Source organism: Sparassis crispa, assembly GCF_003851025.1.
Source record: "Sparassis crispa DNA, contig_000004F, whole genome shotgun sequence".
NCBI classification, from domain to species: Eukaryota; Fungi; Basidiomycota; class Agaricomycetes; order Polyporales; family Sparassidaceae; genus Sparassis; species Sparassis crispa.
Window position 1 is genome coordinate 92,779 of NW_020939751.1, and position 20,691 is coordinate 113,469.

At 50.0% G+C, this 20,691-nt stretch overlaps 7 protein-coding genes across 7 annotated transcripts; 4 read left to right on the plus strand and 3 right to left on the minus strand.

Moving 5' to 3' along the window:
- Positions 1-350: 350 nt before the first annotated feature.
- On the plus strand, positions 351-1,585 carry SCP_0500280 (hypothetical protein; the record flags this gene model as incomplete). Its single annotated transcript, XM_027758097.1, has 7 exons — positions 351-373; positions 444-570; positions 621-826; positions 877-1,009; positions 1,080-1,232; positions 1,284-1,420; positions 1,468-1,585. The coding sequence occupies 7 exons, from the start codon at positions 351-353 to the stop codon at positions 1,583-1,585; spliced, it is 897 nt and encodes a 298-aa protein (XP_027613898.1).
- A 2,408-nt stretch (positions 1,586-3,993) lies between these two features.
- On the minus strand, positions 3,994-5,026 carry SCP_0500290 (Probable rRNA-processing protein; the record flags this gene model as incomplete). Its single annotated transcript, XM_027758098.1, has 4 exons — positions 3,994-4,307; positions 4,364-4,653; positions 4,704-4,834; positions 4,889-5,026. The coding sequence occupies 4 exons, from the start codon at positions 5,024-5,026 to the stop codon at positions 3,994-3,996; spliced, it is 873 nt and encodes a 290-aa protein (XP_027613899.1).
- Positions 5,027-5,402: 376 nt separating this feature from the next.
- On the plus strand, positions 5,403-6,965 carry SCP_0500300 (hypothetical protein; the record flags this gene model as incomplete). Its single annotated transcript, XM_027758099.1, has 6 exons — positions 5,403-6,252; positions 6,302-6,318; positions 6,372-6,590; positions 6,645-6,676; positions 6,748-6,839; positions 6,892-6,965. 6 exons carry the CDS (start codon positions 5,403-5,405, stop codon positions 6,963-6,965), a joined length of 1,284 nt encoding a protein of 427 aa, XP_027613900.1.
- A 726-nt stretch (positions 6,966-7,691) lies between these two features.
- SCP_0500310 (FAD/NAD(P)-binding domain-containing protein) lies at positions 7,692-9,243 on the plus strand (the record flags this gene model as incomplete). The annotated part of the gene is made up of 2 exons (XM_027758100.1): positions 7,692-8,339; positions 8,401-9,243. 2 exons carry the CDS (start codon positions 7,692-7,694, stop codon positions 9,241-9,243), a joined length of 1,491 nt encoding a protein of 496 aa, XP_027613901.1.
- Positions 9,244-9,341: 98 nt separating this feature from the next.
- On the minus strand, positions 9,342-10,603 carry SCP_0500320 (hypothetical protein; the record flags this gene model as incomplete). The annotated part of the gene is made up of 4 exons (XM_027758101.1): positions 9,342-9,395; positions 9,445-9,983; positions 10,044-10,427; positions 10,483-10,603. The coding sequence occupies 4 exons, from the start codon at positions 10,601-10,603 to the stop codon at positions 9,342-9,344; spliced, it is 1,098 nt and encodes a 365-aa protein (XP_027613902.1).
- A 1,355-nt stretch (positions 10,604-11,958) lies between these two features.
- On the plus strand, positions 11,959-15,687 carry SCP_0500330 (Probable E3 ubiquitin protein ligase; the record flags this gene model as incomplete). The annotated part of the gene is made up of 15 exons (XM_027758102.1): positions 11,959-12,289; positions 12,338-12,425; positions 12,480-12,612; positions 12,662-13,430; positions 13,482-13,788; positions 13,845-13,925; positions 13,981-14,298; positions 14,355-14,494; positions 14,551-14,654; positions 14,712-14,844; positions 14,900-15,080; positions 15,137-15,272; positions 15,322-15,398; positions 15,449-15,545; positions 15,604-15,687. The coding sequence occupies 15 exons, from the start codon at positions 11,959-11,961 to the stop codon at positions 15,685-15,687; spliced, it is 2,979 nt and encodes a 992-aa protein (XP_027613903.1).
- Positions 15,688-18,468: 2,781 nt separating this feature from the next.
- Positions 18,469-20,365, minus strand: SCP_0500340 (Cys-Gly metallodipeptidase dug1; the record flags this gene model as incomplete). Its single annotated transcript, XM_027758103.1, has 9 exons — positions 18,469-18,519; positions 18,579-18,621; positions 18,675-18,802; positions 18,873-19,050; positions 19,101-19,298; positions 19,352-19,593; positions 19,655-19,939; positions 20,001-20,220; positions 20,277-20,365. 9 exons carry the CDS (start codon positions 20,363-20,365, stop codon positions 18,469-18,471), a joined length of 1,434 nt encoding a protein of 477 aa, XP_027613904.1.
- Positions 20,366-20,691: the final 326 nt, after the last annotated feature.

The following is a 20,691-nucleotide window of genomic DNA, read 5'->3' on the forward strand; positions in this document are numbered from 1 at the left end:
AGGAATCTCGGCCCTAAACTGGGAATTATGCAATCCGTCTCGCTCGTCGGGCGGTTCTCTTCAAACCCCTACTCAAGTCGCAGGTTCAACAGCCTGCTGTATTTCGCTCCCCCCCGGACTCGCTTTGGAGGAGGAGGGTGTAAGGATATTAGAAGGATAGAGTAGTCGAGGCGTCGGAGTTAGCCGAGGCGTTGAATACGCGCTCAACCGCGTAGATGGGTTTTTCGTCTTTACTTTACTCGCTGAAAACTTGCCTTCCGAATACACTCGGTTCAGTGCATTTCCCGCGACTTAAGGACCACCAAAGGCCGCAAAAGCCTTATAAAGATGCCGATGAACTCAATCCGCAAATGATAGCCACCTTCAATTCCATGTGAGTGTTATTCTTGGTACATGTATATGACGTTACGACGCGCATACACTGACCTATACTTTACTCTTAGGGACAAAGATGAACGTGAAGAACTCATTTACACTTTCGAAGCGATTATCACCTTCATACCTGGTCTCAAGGATCAGTTAGCATACATGGGAGAGGACATTGATGCCGTTGATATCCTTGGGTCCTACGTAAGTCCTCGCATATAACCTACTCGTCTTGCACTAACTGCTTATACAAGCTCAATCACTATGCCACCGATGCTCGTGATGATCACCTCGGCTCTCTTCGGGAGCGCATCATCAACTACATACCAGATTTCGGCGACGGATACCCTACATTGAAGCCACAAGATAGCAAATGGAAGCGTGGTTTCCAGAGCACCACAACCGGCTGCCTGCTTTGCCCCCAGTCCATGCTTTCGGATTTTCTAGCTGAACCTGATGGGTAAGTCTCTGGATATGAGCGAGTTCTATATTGACAATCATGTCCATCAGTTTCTGCCGCCAAGTTTGCGATGGTGAGATCGATGTCGCTTCTGACGAATTTCCATCGTTTCTGTATGATCAAGATCTCTATGATCCCGACGAATTGGATGCAGGGTTGCTTAAAGGCCCAGTGCTTCTCTCGGTGCGTACTCTAATCAACTCGTCATTCATCCCCCTATTACAGATTGCACTGAACTGATGTTGTCACGCAGTGCTTCAAGTCATTAATTACAGGTCCCGGTAGTGCATCATCAAACCGTGGAGACCGTGAGGGCGGGAGCAGCAGACCCGGACGCCCACCTCTCGCAAAAAAGTATGATATGACTCACGTCAGTCCTAGGAGTATCGCATACGTGGCAGTCCTGGTGAGCAGTATCGTAGTTCGGTCTCTCGCATTGTTCAGATATGCACTCTAGGTCCGCTTCCTCTTGAACAGCCAGCACTCATGGTCCAATATTGACGTCAACTTCAATCTCGAAGAGTTCTTCTTTGAAATTCTCCGGCTCTTCCAGGACGAAGAATGGGGGGAAGCCACATTAGATTGGTGGAACAAGTAAGCTTTGTACTGGAGCTATACTTGTGCTCACACCTCACATATAGATCGGTGTTCGGTACACCCGCAAAGAGCGCGAAAAAGAAAACCCGGCCACAATCAGCAATTGCTAAGTTGAAGGCTCAGCGCGCGGCTCGAGCAGCTGCGCAATCCGGCGCCATTTGATTCTCATGATGGTAATTATCTGCTTTTTTTCGGTCATACGTGCTTATTTTGTTATTTACATCTAGCACAAACCTCACCCTACTTGCTGCCGCTTGCACCAACTCTACCCGCAAGTTCCTTTTGCTCGCCTTCTTGCTCCCGCTTTTGTCTGCATCCTCCGATTTGCTGGTGTCTCCCGCACTTGTGTCTCATGCTCTCGCTCACTCCTCGTGTTCGCACCCGCTTGCTGACTCTTCCGCGCTCACTCTTCCGCGCTCACTGTTTCCACACTCACTGTTTCCGCACTCACTGTTTCCGTGCTTTGCTGCTGTACTCGGGTGCTCTCGCGGTGCTTAACCTTCGGCGCGTGTCACCGGCATTGTTGTTCTCTCTCAGTGGCCTCGTAGTAGATTTGTACCGGTTTTGTTGCATCCAAAATATACCTTTTGTCGAGCCATCTGCAGTGCCTGCTATGTGAAGGCAATGAAAGATAGATAAATTGTATTGAAATTATGGAGTCCGTGAATGTATTTACAAAGTTTATACCTTCGCATGCAGACTAATAACCTAACTTTGTAAAGCCGTACATCGGCTGCAAACTATCGCACGCTCGGCAACGTCTGCCGCAGATTGGTAAGTATGCATCGGACCGCCAATAATTTACATACCTATTAGGACACTGACGGAAACCGCTGCATACTGGTTACCTATCTTGCAGGGTTTGCAGCTCAGGTAAGGTTTACAGTGCGCTGTACTGCGCTGCATTCCGAATGCACTTTTTGCTGATGCTACGCAGCCTACGCTGGCGGTCGCGCATTGGTCGCGCGTGGTAAAGTAGTCACCACGTGACCGCGTCGCGCGTCATTTTCTCGATCTTCAACCCAATCTGTAACGCTACAGTACTGTATACTGCGCTACGCTTGCGGTACAAACATGGGTATGAATAGAGATCGTTCATATTATTCTGACGCGCTTCTTCCCCGAATTTACTCCAACCTGGACCACATGCCCTACATCCTCGTCGAATTTGAACCTCGAATTCGCCGTGGACGATGCCACTGACGACAACTTTGAAGAGGATGGTGAAAATGAAGTCGTAGTGGACGAGCTGCCTACTCAGTTCCAGAAGTTCAGCCACTCCCAGGTTCTTGTGCGTACGACACTTCTACCTCTCCAAAGGCTCGGCCTGAGCTCTCAAATGACGGTGAGTTCAATGGCTATTGCCGGGAATATATACTGATCTTGTCTCTCATCGTCGCACACAGTGCCGACGCCTATTTTAAGAAAACTCAAGTATAGTCTTCGGACCTGACGGAAGACCATGGATGTCCCACCAAAACATGTTTCGACGAGAATTTGTATCCGTTCGTAAAACGTGGCTGCCATGTCCTCGATTTCATATGAAAGTATCCTGCTCAACGGCTGCTGGATTCTCATGGGTCCGAAAGGTTGTGGATCTTCTGTGTTCTGTACAATATTCGAACAATGTACTGATCAGCTATAAAGGTGAATTTCCCGCCATTCCTTTCGACCTTCACGCAGCATAGGGTCTATTTCCGCCTCTGTCCCGTAATATCAGAGAAACTAGTCCAAGCGATTTCTGTCTTATCCAATCTGCAAATATCATCAGCGATGCGATCTCTCAAGTTGAGAAAGCGAGCAGAGATGGGGCGGTTCCATCCCACACGGAGTGCGACCATTAGTTGTATTCGATGCAGGAAAATATCCAGAGGTGAGAATATTCTTCTCATCTCGCGGGAGAAGCTCTGTTCGTTATTTACTTACTATAGCTCATCGACAAGCAATATCGAGCAGAAACAACAGCAAGACGATCAAGAGTCCAAGAGCACAGGTACAGGCCCATACACGACGCTCGACTTCTTGTCCGACGATATCGCGACGACCTGAAATCGTTCTTCTTCCTCGCTCGGTTCTGTTCTACATTTGAACCCTAGTCGCCCATTTGTCGGGACCACGGCCTTCTACGTCGAGTGCAACAGCTGGAGATCCAGACTCGAGCGTGTGACTGTGAAGAATAATCTGATTTCGTTTAGAATTTTCATAGACGCTCAATTACGATGCGACGCCATAGATATATGTTTTCTCCTTGCGCAGCCATTAAGGGGAACTTGAACACTGTGGATGACTACAACAATCATTGTACTCATTCCTCTGAATCTACAACATGTCGTCCGGCATGACTTAGGTTGTTCGAGTTGAAGTTTAAATTAGTGCTTACCGCACGTTCATGCACATGAGTTGCGTCGACGTCTTGACAGGTACAAGGTTCTGCTGCTGGAGAACACGACCAGAAGTGTGAAGCAAAGCAGCGTGGCCAGACCACACTAGTAGCTACTTCACTGAGCCACACCCCGGCCAGCATGACATGATTCTTAGGGGTAGGAAACAAACAAACTGAGAAACGCGCATCAATTCCGGCTTCTCGCATTCATTCGTTTGCTTTTCCCTGGTCGTTTTGAACCACCCTTCATGCCTCCCTTCCCACTTCGCACACCCTTGCCCGCCCGGGCATCGAAGTTGTCCGTCGAGGCCTTCGTATTCTGCTTTGATCTCCTTTGTGGTCCGCCAAACCCAAACTTTTTGTCTCGTGCTTGACGCGGTAGTTTCTTGTTCCCTCCAGGGCCTGGGCCTTTGGGACGTTTCGAGGGATGGTCTGATATCGCATCTTCCACTGCGACGTCGAAGTCGTCGCCTTGCGGGTTGTCCAGAACGTCTTTCCGTTCTGAAGCGTCCAGAATGTTAGTTTGAGCAAGAATAAAGAGGTGACGAGGTACTTGCTCCGCTTCAAACCCTTCAGCCGTTGTTCCATCTCCTTCTTGCTCATCTCCCTCTCCCGGAGCTTCTCCAATTGCACCTGCTTACCAAACTTCTTGCCTTCCCGCTCCTTCCGCTTGTCCTCGCTGAACTTGATTGAAGCACTTTCGTCAAGAAGACGCTGACGAATACGTTCCATGTGCGCATCGGACTTGACCATTTCTGCGAAGTAGTCTGCAGGACGCGTGAAGGGGAGTTTGTGCTTCGCAGCGAGTGAGCGCGCAGTATTGGCTGCATGCATAGCCTGCTTGTAACTGTCCGAATCTAGTAAGATACAGGATACTGATAATATCAATGAACGTACAACGCAAGCTCGCGGTTCAGGTCGTCATTGACATCCATGTCAATACTTTGCGGATATGACACAGTTAGCGTTTCCGTCCAAGGTAGTGAAGAGTCCAGCTTTATCGTATCACGTATCCGTTCAAGCGCAACCTGTCGATGCAAGATTACCGAAATTCGTTTACTTTCTGTCGAAGTAAAACGCACCTTGTTGTCTATCTCAAGTTTTTGCTGGGGTACCACGTCTTCATCCACGGAGTCCATATCAGATAAATTGTCGGCAGGAATTTCATCGTCAGAGTGCTCTTCGTCAAATGCAACTTCTAAGCTCGACAGAGGCGACATGGTAATTGCCACTTCGCAAGAAGAATCTTTTCCAGCTGGCTCGTTTGCTGAAGGGCGTCACATGACTCTTCGAGTCGACGTACTTGCCGCTCTGCGTCGACAGTTGACTGAGACGACGTCGTCCAGTCTCTACGACGTGGCTTCGTCGCAGAGAATACAGTATGTTCTCTGTACGGTACGTTCCCTTCGTTAAACCTACATACCCTCTCTGGCTCCGGTTATCCTGACGGACGTTTACAGAGAGAAGTCTTCTTTGGCTACTGGAGCGAGATATTAACAGACACCAGTAACGGCGGTGCGTTTGGCGTATCATCTTCCGTGGGCTCAGTGTAATAAACTGTTGTTGTCTTAGTTAGAGACGAGTGCAGCGTATCAGATGATGCCAACTTTACTGCATCTACCCCCAGAGATCATAGAGCAGATTCTGCTCGAGCTTGATCCGCTTCATATCGGCTCGCTCGCCCAGTCCTGCTCTGACATGCACTCATTTATCTATGACCCCGCTGATCAACACCTCTGGCGCAGTTTATATCTATTGCAACCGTTGGATGACCCACGGCAATGTTTGACCGAGCTGGGTTACCCGATATCGGAGGTTAACTGGATGGCGAAGCTCCAACGGATTATCAGAGCCAGGACAGTTATTAGCCGTCCGGCACAATGTCACGTAGAGGAGAGGTGCACGATCCTTTATACTCTCCTTGACCTTGTCAGTAACCTCCCAGCGGCCCCGAGCGTCTTTAGCGACGATCTCGCACTAAATCTCGTGTGGTTGGCTGCTCTCTTACGCGGGGGGAGTTACCTGGATGAAGAACACTGGGAAATTTCTGACGAAGAGAAGCAACTTCGTGCGCGCCTCCACACGTACTTTGGTCTCACCACTTCCGACTATCGCAGTCAGAGCAGGAAGCAGTCGCGCGCATACGTATACGCTATGCGGCACTACAAGTGGGACAACGATTTCGGTCCGTTTATGATGGATGGAAGCGGACGTGTAAACTGGGTACATCTACAGGCGATTCACCATGTTATGTCTATGCACATCGTCCCACCGGAGCAGGAGTCGGAATCGGAAGCTTCCGTGTTCACTATCTTTCCGATGAGTCTGCCTTACTGCCAAAGTATTATCCCTCGTCATCTGGATCTCGACCAAGAAGAGGATTGGGCCGGAGTGGCAGGTCTATGGGAGTGCTCGTTCTGTTTCTGTGATCACCACGAACTTCTCCGTAGGCTGCCATCTTCAATGCACGGGATTTTTGACTGACTTCTCTGCAGTCTACAATAACATGAATGTAAGTTATTATAGGTCCGCCTGATCGCGAAAAGATTTAGCGAGGTTCACCAGATATCTGACGTCGATCCGCTTCAATCTGCTATATTCGACGATCCCTCGTTCGTCGAAGTCTTCCGCACGATTAATGTCGAGTTGCGTGTCATCTCCACACAGCGACAATCAGACCATCCCAGTCGTCCTATGATTAAATTCGCAGGAGAGATCGATGACATGGCGATTATGGTCGGTTGGGTCAAAGTGACATCTGACGACCAGATCCGATGGCATTTTGTGAGTTTGCGTGTGCTGTAGAGCTATTTATAAAGCTGACGGTCTGCTTAATAGAATTCAGGAGAAAACGGCAATGCAATTTGGGGGTATGTCATGTTCGCTTAGTCCTGCTTCACGCCTAGATAGAAAATGCTGCTGAACACCGTGCGATAAGCAGTTCCGAGGGTGTTCAAGTTGGCGGAATCAGATCAACATTTGGCGTGCTGGGTGCTTGGACTACCACTCACCACGATCAACAGGATCCAGTCGGTGCGTACCTCCGCGAGCTTTCATACCTGTCAAAAGTAACAACTTCTTGTAGGCCCGTTCTGGATGCGGAAAGCGCATCCTCCGTCAGAAGCGGAGGACCTGGATCAGTCCACCGCGGAAACATGAATTCATTCATTGTTCATCCCGCGTTCATACTCTCGGCTTCTGAAGCGCTGTAAGATCGCAAGCATAAGTCCGTTGAGTAGAGTTAATCAATGTCAGATGCGTTGTTCTTTTGGAGCATTTGGCAAATTTTCCGTAGACTATGATACTGTATGGTTACGTTGTGGACTCGCGGCGCAGACGTATCTGTAGCTGCGTCACTTAGAGGCTGCGCGAGAGTGCAGATCTTGCGCATCAGTTACACTAGCGAGTCCCTGCCCCCCCTCCTCCTCCCCGCCATACGGATATCAGCGCAAATAATGTATCTCATTGCAGCCGGGACCTTTGTGCTGCATCTCATTCCCTGACTCATCATGAGACAAGATCTGTAACCTCTATGTAGAGCGCTCAGGCTTTCATCTCACCGTGAACTATCACGCCTATGCGTACGATTGCCGTGCTGGGCCCGGGCGTTCCTTTATGGCTCCATTAATTCATCGATGATCGTATTACGCGGGAGCTCTATAGCATCTGATCAGACAGTACGTGATCATATGTACATTACAAGCTCTCTGATGGCAGCACTTTGAATTCTCGAATTCACAGTCACGAGAGACTACGTTCGGAGTCTCACGTAAATTGTCTACGCACGTCAGTATCTATATAAAACCAACCGGTCAATCGTGTATTATGTTCACTACCTTCGACTGCGTTATCGTCGGCTCAGGGCATGCTGGCAGTTGTGCAGCAATGTCTGCTGTCGAAGGGGGCAGCAAGCATGTGCTCGTGGTGGAGAAAAGCCCTAAAGATTGGGTTGGCGGGAACGGCTATTTCACAGCAGGAGCACACCGCACGGTACATGGTGGTGTAAAGGACCTTCTGCGGATCGTGCAGAATGTCAGTGAGGAGGTAGCGACTACGATTGATATCGAGCCGTATTCCGCGGAAGAGTTCATCGGGGACATCATGCGGCTCGGGGACAACCAGTCCGACCCGGCGATAGTGCAGGCCGTCGTGGAGGGGTCGAGTGATGCTGTTCAGTGGCTGGCCGATTCCATCCAGGTTCCCTTCACTTTGGCTTTCAACAGACAAGCCTATCTGGTGAATGGCCGGCAGAAGTTCTGGGGCGGCATGGCCCTCAGCGTGGAGGACGGCGGAAAGGGGTTAATACGGGCGCACCAGCAGGCCTTGGAGAAAGCTGGCGTCGAAGTCTGGTTTGATACGCCTGCTGTCGAGTTGGTTGTGGACTCAAACAGCTGCATTGCCGGACTGATCGTCCTTCATAATGGTGAGCGGCTACTGTTATCCACTCCGGCAGTCATCCTCGCTTGCGGAGGCTTCGAGTCCAGCACCGAGCTGCGTGCAAAGAATTTGGGGCAGGAGTGGACACATGCCAAAGTAAGCATAGTACCCTATCTCAATACTTTTTGTGAATAATGTTCCTCTCTTCCTTGTTGAGGTCCGAGGCACGCCGTACAACACAGGGGATGGAATTGCGCTTGCTCAAGCTATCGGCGCGAAGGTTGCAGGCGACTTCGCAGGCTGTCATTCTACGTGTTGGGACGCAAATGCGCCACCCGATCGTGGCGATCGTGCCTTGAGCAATCAGTTCACGAAATCGGGATATCCTCTCGGTATCATGTTGAACGCACTCGGCAGACGCTTCGTCGACGAAGGCGAGGACTTCCGCAACTACACGTACGCTAAGTTCGGGCGCGAGATTTTGCGTCAGCCTGGAGGCTTCGTATTTCAGGTGTGGGACTCTAGGACAGTTGATTGGTTGCGGAATGAAGAGTACGGCGATGAACTAGTGGAAAAGATATGGGCTCAAAGTGTTTCCCAACTGGCGGAAAAGTTGTCATCGAAGGGTTTGCAAGATACTCGCGAGTTCATCTATACGATTGAGTCATACAATTCCGCCGTGCGCGCTTTTCAGCTCGAAAATGCCTCGCTCGAGTGGGACCCTGCTATCAAGGACGGGCTGTCAAGTGAATCATCCACGACCTCCCTGCAACCCCCGAAGTCGAATTGGGCTTTACCTATCGAGCAGCCTCCCCTCCTGGCCGTGAAAGTGGCTTGCGGTATCACATTCACCTTTGGAGGGCTTGCAATTTCCCCGGATACTGCAGGTGTGATCTCCAGCAGGACAGATAAGCCGATCGTCGGGCTTTTCTGTACAGGGGAGCTCGTCGGAGGCTTGTTCTTTAAGAACTATCCCGGCGGCAGCGGTTTGACTGCAGGCGCGGTGTTCGGGCGAAAAGCAGGACATGCAGCTGCGGCATTATCGTTGCGTAACTCGTAGGCGAGCAAATGCTTGCTACAGTAGACACTTCAATTTGTTCCCTCATTCGATAGACGACAGAAATTAGGAAGTTTGCTCGTAGGACCACAAAATAAGTATCATATCTCGTTCGCAAGAAGTCTGACGAACGTCTCGGGCTGATCCCAATGAACCTGATGAAATACTTTAGTGACAATATGCTGATGGGAATATGGCACTTACAAAATGATTAGCGTTCTCCACTCTAACAAACTCCAGGTTTCTGCCCGCAGGTGAAATTCCATCAAGAATACCCATGATCTTTGAGGCCGCTAACAATTCCTCTCCGACACTCATGTCACACCAGAGCGCCCGGAGCTTCAGCGAGGGCCATATTTCCTCCCGACCGTTATCGCCATCAATGTAGCAGCGGGACAGTGCGCGGCGCAAATTCTCTCCATAGACTGTGACATCCACATTCTGAATCAGTACTTGCGACCGTAGCATGACGCTGGGATCTGCAACAGCAGCGAAGACGTCATCCGACATTCGGAGCACAGACGGTGTCCAACGAGCGTCATCGGTGTCTTCGTGGACCGCCTTGCGTGAAGTCAGGGTCGATAAGAAGGCAGGTGTTTCAGGTTCCAGATCGACTCGCGTGAAGTAGGATGACACCCACGCCGGGAAGCCAGCAACTTTCTCCTCGTAAGTGAGTCTGGCATCACGAAAGATACCATACATGTCCTGTGGCGCTGCTTCACCAATACCCGTCAAGGACGAATCTAACGTGCCGGTCCGTGATTCAGTCCACCGCTCCACTTGCCATTCCACACGACACATACCGTGAAAAAAGTAGGCGCGGAAGTAAGCATTGAATAGCTTCCGCGTCTTTTCTGGCATTTTGTCTGCATGGGCAATCACAGGAATGGTCTGACAATTTGCCGAGGACCATCCGAGAAGTGCGAAGCCTCCCGTGGTGTCAGCAGCCTCGGCGGCTGAACGCGAAGTGGGTGGTATCTGCTCCTGCTCGATGAACCAGGTAATGAAGGCGGCGAGCTCAAGGCCACGGTTCTGTATTGCTGCTGCCTGCGCTTCGCGACCTGGTCCAGCGAGCAATTCGCGCTCGGTAGGTGAATACGGCGACGAGCCAGGGTAATCACGAAGATTGACAAGGACAAGGCGAAGGTTATGGACGGCTGCGTATGGGACCATAGGCCGAAATATTCCTGAGATAAGGAAGAGGTCATTGATTTTAAGACCTTTCGCTAATAACCCACTCACCACTATGGAACATAGTTCCGTGCACGAGGAAGATTGTCGCGTATGTAGTGGATGCTCCTGGCACGCCAGAGTCCTCGTAATAAAGTGCTGTGCCTTTGTCGTCTACTGGACCAACTGGCATGGCGAGATGGAAATCGAAGAAAGAGTAGGCTCTCACGCTCCCAGGCGAACTACACCCTTACTTCGGGACTTTTAGCTGGACTCATATGACTCCTCCGGGCAGGACGGGGTGGTGGGGGTGGTTCGTCGTTTAGCTGGATTTATCTCCGAAGACCTGTGATGAACAAAATCTAACAACAGCCTTGCCTAGGCTACTAAGTAACTCATGGCTTGAAGCACTTTAGCCTATACCGGATAATAGGTGTGATGATTCTTCCAGTCTTGAGTCACCCAGACTAGATACTGTCACAAGTCAGAAAGCTAGAAGAGACCAAGCAAGACTGGCGAAACTACACGTCAGAACGTTATTAGCTTAGCTTACTCCCCAACCTGATGCCAGGAAATACGGGAGACCTAGCCTGCACGCGCTGCAGATGATCAAAGAACGACTTCACCACCCCAGGAGTCAATTCGCAACTACATGACACATAAGGTCCTCTTCGTATTAGTTGCAGCATCTGCGGCTCACGCGAAGTTAACTATTTCTCGGTCTTCTGCCAGTGCGTCAGTGCGCTTGCGCTTGCGAGCGGCGCCGGAAGCCAGGGTCTTTGGAGCCTCGGCTTTTGTGGACCCTTTCTTTTTGCTGTTCGCCTTTGGAGACCATTATTTCTGGGAATACTTGTAGTAGCGAGCAAGGAGTAGAAGGTAGTAGATGCGGAACACGATGCAGCATCTTACTACATGCAGACTCACTGTCACGCGTCTCAAGTTACTACATCACGTGCACCGCGTCAGTAACGCACTACGTCATCGACGCCGGAGAACTACTGCAGCCGTGGATGCCTAGCAATAGAGTCGAGGCGATTTGGTTCGTGTTTTGGTCAGATATTATTCAGAAACAATGTAGGCGACTTCGAGCAAATTGTATGAACGTCCCTATGTACCTCTCACCCCGACTATGATGAGATAGGATGGGCAGGGTATTCATTAGGAACCGTCAAATCTAGTTAGCCTCCTTATCTGCCTGAATAAGGAGAAATCAGAAGAAATATGCAAAAATAAGACGGGAGATCGCCTTATTTTTCCTTAAATAAGGCAATAAGGAGGTTAGGCAGATTTGACTTTCGCTGATGTGACGGAGATCCAATTCGTATAACGAATGCAGGCCGCTTGTAATTCCAGACGTTGATGCACGGACTGCAGCGGTTTTTTCGATGTCCGACGTTGGTGCTCGGCAGCCTCCGAGGCAGAGCCGAGGAACGGCATGAACGTACATATGTAGAAATCCGCGATTACAAATCATAGACACGGACCGGCTGCTTACGACGACCACTACTCTCCCTCAACTTGCCATCTCTTTAGAATCCCCTGAACAAAATGATTCCAGTCTTTGGAGATGATCCTATTAAACGCCGCCGAGAAATCAATCTGGGAGGTGCTCACTCTGCTGTTAGTTACTCCGACATTCTCAACGACGCTAAGGCGAAGCGACTACGTCGACTGGATGTCAAGCGCAGAGAGGAAGCTGCAATATCGATACAAGCTTGGTGGAGGGGACACTCCGAGGCGCGATTTGTGAAGCAGAATCTTCTGTGCACATTTCAGGAAGATGTCACCAGCCTGCGTGGCCTTAGATGTCTCGTGCTCATCGGACAGGATGAGGAGGCGCTGGGAGCATGGTCGGCCGCAGTGGTGAACGGGCAACAAGGTGTGTGTTACAACATCTGCCATGCTCACGTACGCTGAGGTTTCTCAGATGTCCTTCTGCAAGCGGACGCCAGTTGGCGCTTTCTCCTTCGGAGGACAGCATTATTGCTATTGCGATCTCTCTCCAACGCTCCAGAGTAAGTCTATAATACACAATGTCATACTTGTATTCACGTTCTGGGCTGCTCAAGATCTCAATATGCTGTGATGCACTTGACTGTGCTGAACCAACTGCTATCTGGCAATGCGTACACGTCGGAGTACACCAAGTACCTTCTTGATCATGGATTTTACTTTCTGATCGGACAATCGATGTCGCATATTGTACGTATTCAAGCGATGCACTGTCCGTATGTACTCATCATTTTTGCAGCCTATCGAAAGGAAGACTTCCCCGAGTTTGCCACTGCTGACAACGCTAATTACGCTGCCATTATCAAATGCTGAATTTCTCAGACAGAGCTTTCAAGATTTCATCATCCATATATTCAGCATTCCACTCCTACCCAATCGCCTCTCGCTACCTTTGCTTACATCCCTGTCCGCTCGTCTACCTTTGTCTTCAATTCACGTTCTGTCTCGCTCTGTGGCAGATATTGTCGGCAACCCGTTATTGTCGTTGCCAGAGGCGAAGGTTCACTTGCTAGCAAACATGACTGCATTCATGCCTCCGCGATACGAGAAATTGCCCGCTAGATCTTTCGACACGTATCTCCAGCTCACTGCAGCGCTCATGAATTCGCTTCCGACACAGGCCCTGGAGCCTCCAGAGAAGAAGCAGGAAACCTCATCACATTGGGCCGATGGAGATGATGCTGACGACGAACCACGCGTCTCCGTTGTATCTTCGTTTGATGCAAAATTGCAGTTGCCACAACTAGATGGACGTACATTGAAACGACTCCAAACTCTTCCATCTCCGCAGCATCTGAACTCACTGCTGGCAGCTACACAGTCTCGTTCGTCAAGATCTGATCTGCTATCATTTCTTTTTGCATTGACTACTGTGTGGCCGACCCGGAGGGATAAGGTGCTAAGCACGGTTTTTGCATATAACGGAGGTGGTCTTGTGCGAGAGATCTATCGTAGCTATGTGCGAGGTTCGCCTTTGGGCCGCGAAGACGACGCAGGATCTATGACAAGTACGTCTTGCATGGAGTTATCACGTATTCTGGTCTCACGTGGGCCATCAGACACTGGAAACGCTTCGTTGTGGCCTCCACTCCTGTTCCTCGTTGACCTATACAATCAGGCGCTGTTGACGATGGGAGACGATGAGTTCTTCTCAAGCAATTCGAGCGTTAACGTTGCCCGCAATCCGTTATCAGTTGATGAACTCACGTCTTTCTCCCGACAACTCCTCAACATCGCATTCACTTTGTACTGGAAAGAGGACCAGACCAACGTCCAGGAAGGTGGTGTCCCAGGATTAGGTATCTTGAAGTGGGAGGACGTTCGGGTGAAAATCACGAAGTGCCTGCAAGCCATCCATGCAAGAGAGTAAAGTTGAATTACCTTTTGTCTGACCTACATTCTATCTGACACCTTGCCTACAGTTCCCGCAGACCATTCACGCCCGCCGATCACTGGTTGATTACCTCTCAGGTCGACATGACTACCTTCGTTCAAGCGGCTGTGTAAGCATTCGTGGTTGTCCTATCGTGTGCATTCATTGCTCATCTGACCGCCTAGTTTCGAGGAACGTCAGATTGCCCAGCCGGAAGGTACCCGCCCACTGTCAAAGCGCCAAGTCGCATATTTGTCTCCACGACTGGGTGTGCTCAACAACATCCCGTTCGCGATTCCGTTCGAGACTCGCGTGTCCATCTTTCGCCATTTCATCGCGAACGACATGCTCAGTAGAGGGGTTGACCAATACGGGCGCCGATTCCAGACTCGCGTTACCGTGCGGCGGGGAATGATTGCACAGGATGGATTTGATCATCTGCAGGATGTGGACTTGAAGTCGCCTATCGCGATCTCGTTCATTGACCAATTCGGGCAGGAAGAGTAAGTCGTGTTTGCAGTCTTCAGCGACGTCGCAGTGATTGATTCCGGCGTCTCAGAGCTGGCATCGACGGAGGCGGCGTATTCAAGGAGTTCTTGACCTCTCTCTGTAAGGAGGTGTTTGATACAGACAGGGGACTTTGGCTCGCAAATCAGAAGCACGAATTGTATCCCAACCCGCACTCATACGCTACAGAAAGTAATTTACCGGGTATCAGTTGTTGAGCCCAGGAAGCTCATGCGATTTCGTTTTAGCCCATAGCTTGAACTGGTATCGTTTCATTGGCCGTATCCTCGGAAAGGCGCTATACGAGGGCATTCTAATCGACGTCGCTTTTGCCGGGTTCTTCCTCGCTAAGGTGAGGCGGTCTTGGTTGATAGCCACAAGTCGAGTCTTACGGATCATCTATCCTCAGTGGCTTGGGAAGCAAAGCTTCCTAGACGATCTGGCATCGTTAGACCCAGAGCTGTACCAAGGCCTGATCTTCCTCAAACATTACACCGGCAATCCGGAAGACCTGTCTCTTAACTTCACTGTCGCGGAAGAAGGTGCGCTCTTCATTACGTGGTGGTTTCGTTGTCTGGATCGCTCATTGTGCAACAGAGTTTGGTGTCGCAAAAGCCATGGAGCTCATACCCGACGGTAGCAATATTCCGGTCACCAGGGAAAACAGACTGCAATACATATACCTCGTGTCGCATTATCGCCTTACCAAACAGATCAAGCTGCAGAGTGAGGCATTCTTTGAGGGTCTCTCCGAGATGATCGACTCAAAGTGGCTCCGGTGAGTAGATAGACTTGTATCACAGCTATGACTGCTCGTGTTGACGTCCATCGTAGGATGTTTAATCAACAGGAGCTCCAGATCTTGTTGGGCGGCGTGAACTCTCCGATCGATCTCGAAGACCTGAGGGAGCATACTCATTATGGTGGTCTATACGACGATCACGAACCTACTATTCAAGTATTCTGGAGAGTACGTACCACGCTTCATCCCAAAATCAGTTAGCTGACATAATATGCAGGTTGTCGACTCGTTTGATCAAGAACAGCGCCGAAAATTGCTGCGCTTCGCAACCAGTTGCAGTCGTCCGCCCTTACTGTTAGTCTGCAGTTCTGCCGCTTTGTTCTGCGTACTCACTTTCTGCGCAGTGGATTCAGAGAACTTGTTCCCAATTTCTCCGTCCGAGATGCTGGCTCAGACGAAAATCGCCTCCCAACTGCGAGCACATGCGTAAACCTGCTAAAGGTCAGTGTGTTTGCCATTATATTGTTCTGATTTTCATCCAACGAATTCTGTTCCGCAGCTGCCACGGTACAAGAGCGAGATTGTTCTTCGTGATAAGCTCCTGCAAGCTATCAACGCCAATGCTGGCTTCGACCTGTCTTGATTCCGTGCAATTTGCTTCCGCCTTCTAGAGATCATCCTCTCGCCTCTCGCTTTGTAGCAGTGATTCGTGGCACATGTTGTATTAATTAGACTTCATACCGCTTGTTCGAAGTTCTCTGCATGCGTAGACGTGATGCATTTACATCCTTCGTTTCGGTTTGGTCAGCGTTACGCTCTATTGCCATTACAGAGCTAAGACCCTTTAGCGTGCCGAAGGTGCAACATTGGCTGGTTAGCTTTCAACCAAAAGTGAATCCATGACGCGAATGGTATTAGCGATACCTGAGGCCCGGAGCCAACATATGAATTCGTGTTGCTGGTATGTACGCTCGGTGAGGTCTCTGGCTTAGAGCCACTTGACATGACCTAGACTGTGGTTAGGGTTTTGGATCACCCCTCAGAGTCTGCGAATTCGCCAAGGTTATTACTCGAAGGACCGCCGGGCGGCGGCAGATCTTGCTCGGAGATGCTCGACGGTAATGACCAGGTGACGACGTGGTTAAATGGACTTTGTATAGGTTGGCAATACCGTAGCAATACAAACAGATAGAATAGTGGGTGCACAAAAAAAAACCCACACCGCAGGGGAAAAAGCTACCACATTTTGTTGGTCTCTATATGTTGGCGCAGTAGACGGTAGGGAAGTAACAGGGACAGATAGAATAGTGAATGTATTAAAGAAAGGACGCACAGGGGAAGACCATATTTTGTCGGTCTCGCATACCTATCATCCACCTTTGATGATGCTTGTAAGTTATGTCTTCTAGAGCATCACATTCCATGTAGCCGCAGCGCTTCCTGCTGCTCTACCTGCGGCTCTTCGCGGGCGGTGCGGACGTCTGGGCGAACTCGCAGCAGCACTTTGACCTGCGCATGGACGTGGTGATGGGCTGCCCAGATGAGGCCGTGCTGGTCATCGCGGAGATCTTGGCACTCGCGCACTGGAAGGTGGCGGAGTGCGTGAATCGTGCGCTGCGAGGACCTGAGCTGAGCTGCATGATTGAACAGAGTGGTTGCCGGATACAATTCATGCAAAAGTTGTCAGTGCTGGGTAAGTTTTTACATTGGAAGATATATCTACACATATAGAGAATCCATCCTCAGGGGTCTGATATGTTATGGAAACCTCCCATCTGTTGCAAGTTGCAGGTTTTGGAGTGCCCAAAAGGTCCAATTTTCGTTAATGTGGGTCAGCTGTGCACGTGATTGAAGAGAATGGTCAGCTACAATTCCTGTGGGCACATTGGGTATGATTTTTTGGGTGGTCTGGCAACTCGAACCATCACTGAATGTGCTGGAATGTACCATGGTCTTTCAAAAACCAGCCCGAGCATGCAAAACCCAAGTGCAATCAACGAGCATTCAACTGGGAGGGAGAGATAACAGTTACCAGGAACAAACAACTATAAATATCCGTGCAGGACGGACTGCAGAAGATGCCGCGTCAATTATGGGTTGGGATAGCTTGCTCTCCGAGCAAGAACTGGTCTATTTTGACTCCAGACCGACGCTACTGACACCATTGTTGCGGACTTCGACTGAAAGTAGCTGCCTGAAAGATGCTTGAGAACGAACCTTGCCGGTGCCAGTGCGTGATAAAGTGTTCACGCCACGATGCCATACTTTCAATATTGCTCACTTTTACAGATTGTGCCCTAAATTTTGGCAGATGCCGATTGGTGTGTTTGACTCTTCGCGCATCGCCGCTTCCGAGTGGGCTGTCGTATATAAACTGGTGTCAGCGTCCGACTCAAGTCAAACTAACTGGCCGTTTTCACTTTCTGCATTTTTTTGCTCTTAGGCCGAACACAACTTCATTATGTCTCATATACAGCGTAGGGTTCCCTAGCGACTTTGCTGAAGTGATGGGAAAACTTTCCCACCGTTTGTCTATAGCTGCAAGCTCGAGTTTCAGGCTTGAAGCGCATTCACGGCGAGGCAATGCCGAGTTCGTCAATGGGCCAATCTTCAGGTACCCGGACCGAGCAGACCTGCAGGCTGTAGGCGCGAGTGGCATATTTCAGGTATTGCCACAAGATATATGGGTGTATACGGTATGATCGATAAAGGGAGGATGATCCAACAGTCAAGAAGCATCGCGTAAATTCACTGCCAGTGGTCGCATCCAGGTTCTCTTCAAGCCTTTTGACTATCTCACTAATAGGCGTAGGCCGTCTGTAACCCCGGCGCAAATACAGGAAGCTTATGGTCGTCATTGAAGGACTGCAGAGGCCTTTGGTGGCTCCGGCGGAGTGCTCGAACGAATAGGGAAGAGGTACTCGTACGTGCAAGGACCCCTCCTGACCAAAAGCCGGTCAAAATCACCGTTGAGGAGCGTGCCACGGGCACCATCTTTCTTTGCGATCCTATCCGGATGGCAGGAACAAATATGACACCAAGGAAATAGGTGGAAAAGCACTCCGTAACCACTCCCGAGCCTCCTTCACGTAGTCTGTCATACAGAACTTCCATGTCTTACTTTTTGGTATCATATGTACCAGATATAATAATTTTAGCTCCAGCCGTTGCCCATGGAAGCTGGTCACATATCGCCCTCCGAAACACCCGCTCAGAAATTTCCCGACTCTCTTTCCGAGACTCATTTTTCCGCGCTGTATGCACCTGCGTATGGGACGTACGTCATGCGGATATAACCTTTCGAAAGCACACCTTGTAGTTATTGCATTGAGTTGGATACAACAACAGTCTCGCTCTACCCCAATTTACATTGTTCAATTCTTCTTCGCACTGACCATAAGCCAACAACTCATTCCCGACGGCCCTACGCGTTGACGGCGCCGACTTCATACAAATATGTGCCCAGCAATTTGCTCTGCGAAATCCGTACTCCGGTGAGCAGCATGCATGGAATAGAAATAACGTTACACGTACTCCTTCTATGAAGTTCGACTTGTCCAGTTTTTCGTTGGCTGAGCTGAAAGTGGAACAAGTCAATACTTGTCCCGCCCCCTCAACTCAAGAACTCACTGAGCACCGTCATCCCCTCTTCCCATCGGCAAGAGCAAGACATTCACACCAAGACTTTCCGCAAAGGTTAGAGTGACAGGAATAGAGCCGCCTCCACGAGTCAAGTTGGGCGTCTGCTTGTATACCGCCTATTCCAAGAACCGACATCAAAACATTCGCAACAAGGGACAAGATCTGGAGGAACGGGACAGGGCATACCTCTGTCACGCGCTTCGCTGCTTCATAGTTCCAGTGATTGTGGTCGGCGACCCAGGGCTTGCCGCCGTGAAGATTTTCAATCTTCAGCTTGTTCTTCGAGTTCAGCCTTGCAAATTCTGCATTTATGTATGCGAACACTAGAGGCTCTACAGCTTCTGGGGTTTGCGGAGGCACCAAGCTGCATGGGCTGTCAGAAACATTTTCCAAAAGAACTTAAACCAAACTAACCGGATGCTGAATTTACCCGAGACACTCGCAGGAATGACGGTTTTAGCACCCGCGCCACCGTCAATGCCGTGCAGAGACAGCGAAGGGTAGCGCATACGTCCCATAAGAACCTCCACTTTGTCATCAGACAAAGCAATTGGTGCGCCCACTGCATTCTCGACATCGGCGACAGAGTAATCAAGCTGCGCATATAGTGCTCTAGACGAACGTGTCAGATTGAAGTACCATTGGGTATGCGAAGGTCAACTTACTTCTCTTCTTGGCTAGCAACAGACACCATCTCGTCAACACCTGGGACCAGAATCTTGCCATTCGTATCCACCAGCTTACTCATGAGCAAGACGAGGTCAGTCATTGGCTCATGCACGGTTCTGCCAAAGGCACCAGAGTGCAAATCACGCGCAGGTCCAGAAACGGTGAGATTAAAGTAGGCTATTCCACGAAGACCATATGTTATGCAAGGAGTTCGCGCATTGAGCCAGTAGTTGTCCGACTGTGATCGGGTCAGAATTTCCTCGTCAGAGAGACAATGTCGAGCTTTATCTTGCACTTACGATGCAGACGCAATCTACACCCCAGAACCAGCCGTCCTTTCCCTTCGCTACCTCGGACGTGATCAGTTCGTCCAATCCATCGCTACCGCTTTCTTCCATTCCTTCAAAGCAAAATTTCAAATTTACTGGAAGATCAAGGCCAAGAGCTTTGTGTGCCTCTAACACATTCAGCCAACCAAGGATTGGACCTTTGTCGTCTGTGGAACCTCGCCCGATGAGCCTGTCCGTGGCAGGATCTACAGCGAGAGTGAACGGCTCAGTGTCCCATCCATCACTCTTCTCCGCCTGTCGTGAACCAAAATGGATGTTCACTACATTCCGGAAGACCTGATACAAAATTACATACCGGCTGCACATCGTAGTGTCCGTAGATTAGCACGGTCTTCTTCTTGGGATCATCACCAATTCTGCCCAAGATTGCAGGGGGTAAGGGAAGATCCTGACCGTCCATGACATGTCTTCCAAGGTCTACGGATTTGGTCTGCACACCAAGAGTGTCCAGCTGGCCCTGCAACCACAATGCCATCTTGAACACATCCTGACGATAAACTCCGTTGCCGCTTATGCTGAAGAGGACACTGATCGACTGGTTTCAACATGACCGTGAACTTAAGGTGCTCACCTCTGAATAGACACAGCATCTGCAAGGCGCTGGATAAACCTACCAGCGTTCTGATCAATGAAGCTCAGAAACCCCGAAGGAGCTGCCATATCTTCTTACTGGCAACAATCATTCAATCGCCAGAAACATGTGATGGAACCGCATGCACACTCACGATATAATGAAAACTTCAGAGCGATATCCTCGAATTTGCGGTGAATGACCGAAGGAGGACTGCCGTGAGGCTCTCGACAAGGAGGCGCGTCAGAAAGCAGACTACGGTGGATCATCATTGGATGAGTATCTCTGACGCCCCCACTGAGCGAAATTGACACACCTATGAGAGCCGAGCGGCGTTCAAGGTTATCATATTGACCATGCCAGGCACCTGCGACCCGACGCTGGACGTTAAAGAGCGCTACGCCCAGCAGCTGTG